The 9575-nt window shown below is 37.3% G+C and overlaps 1 protein-coding gene across 1 annotated transcript; it reads left to right on the top strand.

Moving 5' to 3' along the window:
- Window positions 1–6288: 6288 nt before the first annotated feature.
- On the top strand, window positions 6289–9165 carry LOC149149660 (disease resistance protein RPS2-like). The gene has a single exon (XM_089440857.1). It carries the CDS (start codon window positions 6409–6411, stop codon window positions 9163–9165), a length of 2757 nt encoding a protein of 918 aa, XP_089296983.1. The 5' UTR covers window positions 6289–6408.
- The last annotated feature ends 410 nt before the right edge of the window (window positions 9166–9575 follow it).

Genomic DNA, 9575 nt, shown 5'->3' on the forward strand with positions numbered 1-9575 from the left:
TTCTTATGAGGTGTTGTTAGTAAGCCCAACTTCTTTACAATTGTTTCAGAAATCAAGTTTACTTGTGAACCACTATCAAATAAAGTATCAATCTTTTGATGTTTGGAAATAACTCTAATATGAAAAAGCTCATGCCTTTTCCTCTCATTATCTTCATTATAAATATATTGAGCAGAATTACTTGTAGATGCTTCAGGAATTTTTACCTTTTATACCTCTGGATGTGATTGTTGTTTCATCACTTGAGTCTAACCCCAAATCTTTTTGAATAACAACAACAGTCTTCTTCTTCTTACCACTGAACTTCTTGGGTTTCAGCTCCGGATGCAAAGACCAACAGTGTTCATCATCATGCCCATCCTTCTTGCAGTGAGTGCATGAAGGTTTGTCTTTCTGTACAGTGTTTGTCTTCCTCTCCTTCCATTTTTTCTTCTTCTTTTCCTTGTTCTTGCTTGCAGTGGGTTTTGATGATCCCCCAATCTCTGGGTTCACATTCTTGCCTCTAGCCTCTAGATGTGTAGCCTGAACGGGCACCTCATCTATGCTAGTGGGGTTAAACATGAGAATGGTGTGCCTCAAATAGTTGTGCAAACCACCTATATACTTCAACAAAGTTTCAGGTGAGTCTAGAGAAATGCCTAGAATTAAAGCTATTTTTCTAAATTCCTGGGTATAGCTTTGTACACTTTGCCCCTTTAATTGGTGAAGAGTTTGCCAACTCATCATTTCTTGCTACATATAAGCTAGTGGATAGAATTGTTTTTTAATGGCAGAAACAATTCACTCTAGGTAGAAACAATTTTACCATGCTTCTTCAAATCAGCTTGTGTCTTGCCTTCCCACCACACTAGGGCAGTTCCTCCAAGGCGAAGGCTAGCCAACTGAATCTTTCTCCTTTTTGAATTGATGTTCTACACCCTGCAATATACATCAATCTGTCTAATCCAGTTATCTAGCTTTTCTGCATTTAATTCACCATCATAAATTGGTAAATCAAATTTCACATCTAATTTAATCACAACAGTTTTCTTCTTTTTCTTTTCAGGGCTAGTTTTATGTGAAGAAGATGATGAGGATGGTGATGATGGAGTAGATGGTGGAGAGGGCCTCTCTTCTTTTCCTTTGCCTTCTAGATGGCCATCTAGAAGAGGTTCCTCTGCTCCTTTTTCTGTTTGAGATGCTGAAGTGCTTTCACCTCGGCCTTTCTTAAATTTTCGATACATCTCTTTCACCATGGCTCTCATGATCATGAAATTGTCCATGAACTGAGAGTCTGATTTCGATGAGGTTTGTTCTGCCATCCTCCTCCTAGGATAGACTCTTCCAAATTTTGGATTAGTCTCAACAAGTTCTACTTCTCCTAGTTTGAGCTTTGACCTAGTTAGCATTCAACAATCGAGCACAAGCTTGTCTAACCTTAGCAAACCTAAAGCTCTGATACCAATTGATCTGATAATGTGATCTTAGACAATTATTAAGGTATTACAGACCCATGTGCATGGATCTGCCTATGTTACTTTGTGCAATGGATCGATAAGATTGTGAAATACATAGACAATGGAGCAGTAAAAGAAACATAATAGACAAACACACATAAACACAACAAGTTTAATATGGAGTTCATCCAAAACTCATGGGCTACGTCTCCTAGTCCAGCCTTCAGTGGTGACCTCTCTATTATGCCTTCAAAAATAGAGTTTTACAAAAGTGAGCTCAATTTGAGTCTCACACAACAGATACAAAACAACAAGGCTTCACTTGGATCCCCCAAGTCTCTCTGAGTACACAGACTCTCCTCACTGACTCTCTGTCTATGTTTTCTCTATCTCAGAACTTCTTGCCTCTATCTTCTGTTAGTATGTGGTTTTAAAGCCAATCGACGCTATCTGTTCATTTCCCCTTCTCGAGCTCTCTGGCTCCCAGCCTTTATCCGCTCGAATCCCCCTCTAAGCATTAGCAATCATTGCTAAACACCTTCAGGGATGGTGGCCACCTATTCTGTAACGGAATGGACCATCGATGCCTTTAGAATCCCAAAAATGGTCATTCTCTGTTTCACAGAGAAATACACGTAAAACTGTGAGAATCTGCCAATCTGTCGTTTATCGGATTGAAATATTATAAATTTCGCCTTATAACTCCTATCAGGCCCACTTTTATATCGCTTATTGCATCTCCACCATTGATCTGAGAGATCTGGATCCAACAGCTGAGGTTCATTTCGAGCGGCTCAAGCATACGGGGGTTAACCGCGCGAAAAGGGTGGTTTTCTCTCTCCTTCGCTTGGACACGTGACAGCCAATGTATGGGCTTGGGTGGAGCCCAGCCAAAACCACTTATCGCCTACGGCCTGCCCGAAATCCCGCTTGTTTCATGATTTCCCTTTGTATTTAAAAATACATTAAAACATTGAAAATCCCGCAAAATGGCTCATATCGAACTTGAAATAATATACAACTACATTAATAAACCCTTTCGGGTCCAGTTTCATCGCATCGACGCATTTCCTTTGTATTTCATTCATTTTAGCAGAAATCCGAAATACACAGGAAAATGTTGTTTTCTGGATCTCAAAATATATCAAATATCATTCATAAGTATATCGAGCCCGTCTATCGCAATGACAGTTGTTATCGGCCCTGCTCCTTTGCATAACTTCGATGCGATTTTGCGATATTGCAATCACATATCACTGATCCTTCGGGCTGCGGTTAAGTCCATATCTATATATATATATATATATATATATATATATATATTAGCGATGTGATAGCGCGATTGAATCTGGACCGTTGATCTGCGCGCACAGATCAATGACTCTTGTTTGAGCTCGCTGATTGCTATCGTGCTTCTCATTTAGCCGCCTCTGATAGCCTCCGCCTGCCATCGCCGATTGCAATATGCCGAATAAATCTGGACCGTTGATTGGCCAAATCCGATGGCTCCGATGCATTGTTCCTTTGACTTCCAATAGGCTCTATTTTTCTCGTTTTCTTTATGTTTTTCGCTCCCGATAGTGTAATCCGCCTTTTTCAAAGGTTTCTTTATGCAATAGTTTTTAACTATGTGAAGACTTTGAAGACTTAGAGGTTTTCTAGGATCCATTTAGATCAATTGGAATCATAGTGATTAGACAACAAATACTACCGATGTACCATTATTCCAAACCCAATTTCACAATGAATAAGGGGAGACCAAGATTGTACCTCCAATCAACCCTCTAGTGTGATAATTTATTGGATATTAGGATTTTCCTCGATTACAAATAATTTCCTTCAAGTTTATGTGTGTGTCTCTGTAAATATAATAGAATCAAGAGAAATAAGGTCAATTTCTTAGCAACATTTTTCTTTAACATGTGAGTTTGGGGAAGGGGATAAAAGATTTCATTGCCTCACCAACGAAAGAACCCTTTTTATTGCTTGCAACAAGACTAACTACATTATCCTGCCCTTCAAAATGTCTCACCAAGTTCACGAGTCATCAATTAAATCACATGAGTCTGGGATACAAGATACACATGACATGTGGATATGAGTGTCCAACGTGGGAAACTTTGACACTTGAAATATGAACTAAGGAACATGTTATATATATCTCTATTAAAATGTTACAAATATAAAAACAAAATATAGACATAAAGTTCCAAAACCTTTAGACCATCCACAAAATATTGATACAATGAATTACCACATTAAACACACAAGAATCGAAATATTCATTACACATAAAATAGAGGTTAGAACTTAAAACCATAAATTGTAGTTTTCTCATTGAGTGATTTGATGTCATCAAATCAAAATGTATGGCATATATTCTACTGATACTGTAGATTGCAATGCCAATGACATATAGAAAATCAGGTAGATACTAGAACTATAGATGTACAAATCTCGAAATTCATTTGTCGTCCATTTGAATGTCAAAATCATCAAGATCACCACCATTTTTATTGCTCTCTACTCCATCCTCCTCCCCTTCTAGACCCTATCCAATACTTGCATCTAGTGGTGTGGAGGATGACCCCTCAGGAGCATCACCGTCATTAAAAGTGATTGGTTGTAGCATTATTTCATTGAGATCCAAGTTGGTTAATGCCAACTCAATGTTGTTATGAAACCCATATTGTTAGGAAATACATCCCACATTTTTATCTTTCCCTTCAACTCACGTCTTGCATTGGTATGCCTAGACTGCCTCTTTCTGCATTGAATATGTATGTAAGGAAGTAAAAAATTATATCGTAATTGTTGTAGCAGTAGCATAGACGCTAACCCATGGAACTTTTTCAGAACGGGACATTGCAACAAGTTCAGAGATTCTTTTAATTTTGAGGGACTTGCTAGAGACACCTGTGTATTTTTGCCTCAGTGAAGGCAAGGATGCATTGAAACCTATTTCCTAAAACCATTGTTGGAGCTAGCATGCCTCAACAATATATGGGTTTACAAGAAGGCAAGTAGTGGGGATAGTTCTAATAGTCCTTCCATTGAACTCGATGATATGACCCCCTTTGATTGCAAGGAATGGAATGGTTGTTGAGGTGCGAAGGTCAGAAAGTATATCCGCTTCAGCATGGCATTACACACCCCATAAGGTGACATCGTTGCTGCAGCTTAACATGTTGCGCAAGGCGAGAGTTTCCTTCCACATTCCCCCACTCCTTCTATCAGCGTTCCTTTGCACCTCTTGGTGCAATTGCTAGTGATATAATCATAATTGTAAGGCCATCTCCTACGGTTCAAGGTGGAACACTAGTCCCTTCCCCTATTTGCATTTACCATAATTACAAGGACATCCCTATATTTGAAAGTGAGACATGAGCCTTTGTTGAACTTGTCTACCTATAAATTACTTTCTTTGTAGATGTTTCTCAAAAAATTAAAAAAAAAAATGATTTCTATATCTAAATTAACTTAGTTTCCATTTTTACTTTTATGAAATAAGAGTCTCAAGACATACGCCTTGCAAATCACTCATTTCTTCACAAACTGAATACTCACAATATATTCAATGTCACAATAATTTATTTCCAAAATATAAAAAACTTAATATAAACAAAAATCAATCTACTTTAAAATTATTTTTAAAAAACATTCTTATATTAAATTTAGTCCTAATTAAAGAAGTTCCTTTAAACCTATATTTAATTAATTTGAATATTAAAAAATAAATTATTTTAACATTAAAAATGCCTTCATCTTATTCATTTAATTTGGAAATTAAAAAAATATTTATTTTTTAAATGAGATAATTAATTTTTATTTTTTTTAGCATTCTTATACACATAAGAAAATATTTTTAAAATCTAAATCTAATTAATTGAGTATCAATAAGAATTTGTTTTCATCATTAAAACTTTTTACAATATATTAATTTAAAAACTATGAAAAATAAATACTTAATTTATTTGGGTAATTAAATCTTAACACAAAAATATAGCATTAGAAAATTTGAAAGTCGGAGAGTCGAATACCTTGAAAAGAAAAGAAAATATTGGAAAGGCATCTTCTCTAAATGACTTGTATCTTTCAATTTAAAGTTTTATCGTGGAATATGTCTTCGGTTCACTTTAATATTTGATTGGGGTAAACGTCTTTATTTCTTTTCCCACGCCACATCGTATCAAAACATAACAGGTCATTGCCGACAGAACAGAACGCAAAGCATTAGATGCTAGCACCAAAGCAAAACTCAAAGGACAAGATGTGAACACAAAGAAAACAAGCATGGGAAATTGGAATCATTAGATGATTCCAGCTGTAAGGGAAAAAGCATTGTTTATTGAGGTTGCAATTTTGTTTTCGCAAAAAAAAACTTAATTAACATTGTGAAAAACAACAAGAAAATTATGAATTTTATTTGTATAATTTGGATTTTTTTGTTTTAAATTTAAAAAAAAACACAATTGTTTTTGGCTTAATAGTTGGATTTATTTTTTTCTATTTTTAAGAATTTGTTTTTAGTGTGATTTTACTATGTTTAAATTTGATTGAAAAATTTAAATTGGAATTTTGATTTTATGTTATTTTAATTAAGTTTTTCACTAATTTCAATAAATTAATTAAAAAAAATTCAAAAAACCACACATCATCTTTTTGTCTACATCACAGAGCCTCAATCCTCAATAGTCCAAGCAAAAGATGCGATGACAAAAGTAACACGCAAAGCATAAAATGACAACATGAAGAAAAACCGCAGTTTCTCCTATTAATTCCAACGATTTCCTCTCAATTCCTGCATCCAGTTCAACCGCATACCTACAAGTTAGTTGCAAATTTCTTCTGCTTAATTTGCTTTTCCTCAATTCCGTTGCATACAAATTTGCAGAACTTTTTCTCTGCATCTTCATTCTGTCTCTGTTTCTGTTTTTGCTCTGCTGTGTCTTTGTTTCAAGTTGCAGAGGCCATGGGGGACATTTTGACTGGAGTAGCGTCCACTGCCATAAGCAGCATTGTTATTTCTCCACTGATCCTACTCATAGATGATGTGATTCATTTGGATCAAAATAGTGTCCTTCTGCAAGATAAGCTGCGTCGTACGAAAGCCCTCTTACAAGATATTGCCAATCGATTTGAGCGCGAGCGAAGAAGTCCACCAGACACCGTTAAAGACTGGGTGGAAAGGCTCCAGCATTCTCTTCAGGATGCCAAACAAGTCGTGGATCGCGCCCAGATACAGAAACGGTGTGTAGATTGTTTCCTCTGTAGACCAAGAGTCTCCCCGCAAGTTAGAGTATGGAATGCAAATTTTGATCGACTCTTTATCGATCTTGAACGGGATTTTTCAACATTTCTCAGTGCTCAAGGGATTGCAGCGGCGGCACCACTGCAATCGGAGGCGTTGCTTCAGCCAGTACCACAGTCGGGCTTTGTGGGATTGGGGATTAAATCCTGCCAGATGCGGCTGCAGACATGGCTTGACGACGAAGATCAGCGATTTCGCATAATTGCAGTTTACGGCATGGGCGGTATCGGGAAAACATCTTTGCTCAAAACTATCTACAATGCCTACAAGAAAGGTGAGTTGTTCGAAGCCGTAATTTGGACAGTTGTTTCTCAAAATTATAGCATTTCAGCCTTGCAGACTGATATTGCAAAGCAAATCAATCTAAATCTTGAGAGCAGCTCTAGTGTTGAGTTAGCAAAGATGCAGCTCTCTGCATCTCTCAGTGAAAAGAAATTTCTTCTGGTCTTAGATGACATGTGGACGGAATTTCAACTGGACGAGGAATTGGGCATCCCTCTGGATAATGATAGAGGTAGTAGAGTGCTAATCTCTACGCGCAGCGTTGATGTCATCAGAAGAATGGGGGCAGATGACTTCTCCATAGAAATGCAACCGCTATCCAGCGATGAAGGGTGGCAATTGTTCTGCAGAGGAGCTTTCAGAGCAGGCAGTGCTCCGACAAAAGATATAGAGAATGTGGCCACACAAATTGCGGGAGAGTGTAACGGTCTGCCGTTGGCCATAAATGTTGTAGCGGCAGCCATGAAGGGTAAGACTAGTGTAAATGACTGGCATCTTGCTTTGTGTCAGATCAAAAATATGGATCCTAGTTTTCTAGGATACAGCGGCATTGATCAAGGTCTTTATTGGCGGCTTAAATGGAGTTACGATTGTTTGCCTGACTCCGTCTTGAAGAATTGCTTTTTATATTGTGCTACCTTTCCCGAAGATTGGTGGATCACTGTAAACGACTTGGTGGAAATGTGGATAGGGGAGGGGCTGGTCAATAGCAGAGAGACCAGCTATTTAATGGACTTGGGACTCAGGTATGTAGATTTATTAGTAGAACGCTGCTTGTTTCAGAGTGTTTATGATGAGGATGTTGGCTATAGGATGATACAGGTTCACGATGTTGTCCATGACTTGGCAATGTATATTGCTGAGAAGGAAGAGCAATGTTTCTTCAGGACACGTCAAAACCTCCAAGAGTTTCCGGCCGCTGAAAAAGGGATCCATAATTGCAAAAGAATAGCAATTGGGCATAACAATATTTCTGTTTTGCCAACAGATTTCAGCTGCCCCAACCTCCTCACTTTGATGTTGCAGTATAATGAAAGTTTAAGAGAGGTTCCAGATGGCTTTTTAGTCAATCTCACCTCTCTCAGGGTTTTGGATCTGTCTGGCACCAAAATAGAATCGTTGCCCATGTCACTGTGGCATCTTACACAGCTCGAGTATCTCGGTTTGGATGAGACCTTAATCAAGGATGTACCTGAAGACATATGCAATCTTTCTCAGCTTCAGTTTTTGCATCTCAGTGACTGTAGACAGCTAGAATCGTTGCCTTGTACGATAGAACAGCTTGAAAATCTCAAGACTTTAAATTTAAGCCATTGTTGTAGCTTAACAGGGATTCCCCGAGAGATCTCTCAACTTACATCATTGAATACATTATTATTGTGGACATCAGAGACATCGGAAAACAGTATAATGGAGGTGGAGGAAGTGAAGAGTAGTGTTTGCAGTTTGAAGGATCTCACAAATTGCTCAAATTTAGTGAAGCTTTCTGTACATGTAAAGGCAGGAATTGAAGTCGAGGGAATACGGTCAGGAATTAAAATGGGTATAATGGGAAGTTGGTTGGAGATGAGGGACCTGACATTGGTATTCGATGTGGAAGACCATGATGTGGTGGAGGATCTCCCCCGAGACATGCAGAGCATGAAGAAGCTGCAGAGATTTTGGCTTCAAAATTACCATGGCAGAAGTCTACCGAATTGTATTTGCGAGTTTCAGCAATTGGAGAGGTTATATTTTCAGAGATGTTTTCAACTCGGGAATCTTCCTCCCTTGGAGAGATTGCCATATTTAAGGGTATTGTCATTATACAGGTGCATTAGGTTGACGGAGCTGGGGATCGGGACATGGGGAAGTATGAGTGCATTTCCGATGTTAGAAAGTTTGACGCTGAGGTACTTACCTGTGTTAGAGAGTCTGGGAAGTTCATCATCAGATGTCGCGTGGAATGAACAAACCATGCCTAAACTTCAGGTGTTGACCATAACAGATTGCCAGTCGTTGAAGGGATTGCCGACGGGGATAGACAAGCTACCAAATTTGAAAAGAATAGAAGTTCAAGAGGATTGGTGGCAAAAGAATGATGTTGAAATTTTATTAAAAGAAAAACTATATCATTTAATTGTATTTGTCGAATAGTGTAAATGTTGGAAAAAAAAATAATGTTCAATATATTATTTATTTGTGGTAATAATACAATTTTTAATGTTGAATATATTATTTATTTGTGCTAATATATAATTTTAATACTTTGTCGAAATTACGTCTTATATGGTCAACAATAGCAATGGATAGGACAATGATATGAAGAACATGCGAGTGGAAGATATGTTCGATAATAAATGAATAACATTGGGTGTACTATTGATTTCATTGGAAAGAATATATATTTTAAAGTAATGTGATAGTAAATGAATAACATTGTTTGTATTATTGATTTTATTGGAAAGAATATATATTTTCATTTTTAAAAGTAATGTTAAAATCGAGGATATTAATTTCTAAAAAGTCCAGGTTTGTTAAAAGTGAGGTAAACGGTTCATTTATAT

This window comes from Pinus tabuliformis, chromosome 9, assembly GCF_031772625.1.
Source record: "Pinus tabuliformis cultivar Carrire ecotype Pingquan chromosome 9, CPIR1, whole genome shotgun sequence".
NCBI lineage: Eukaryota > Viridiplantae > Streptophyta > Pinopsida > Pinales > Pinaceae > Pinus > Pinus tabuliformis.

Bases quoted from the DNA above. Each gene is read 5' to 3' on its own strand.
- LOC149149660 (XM_089440857.1), top strand. From the start codon at position 6,409: ATGGGGGACATTTTGACTGGAGTAGCGTCCACTGCCATAAGCAGCATT.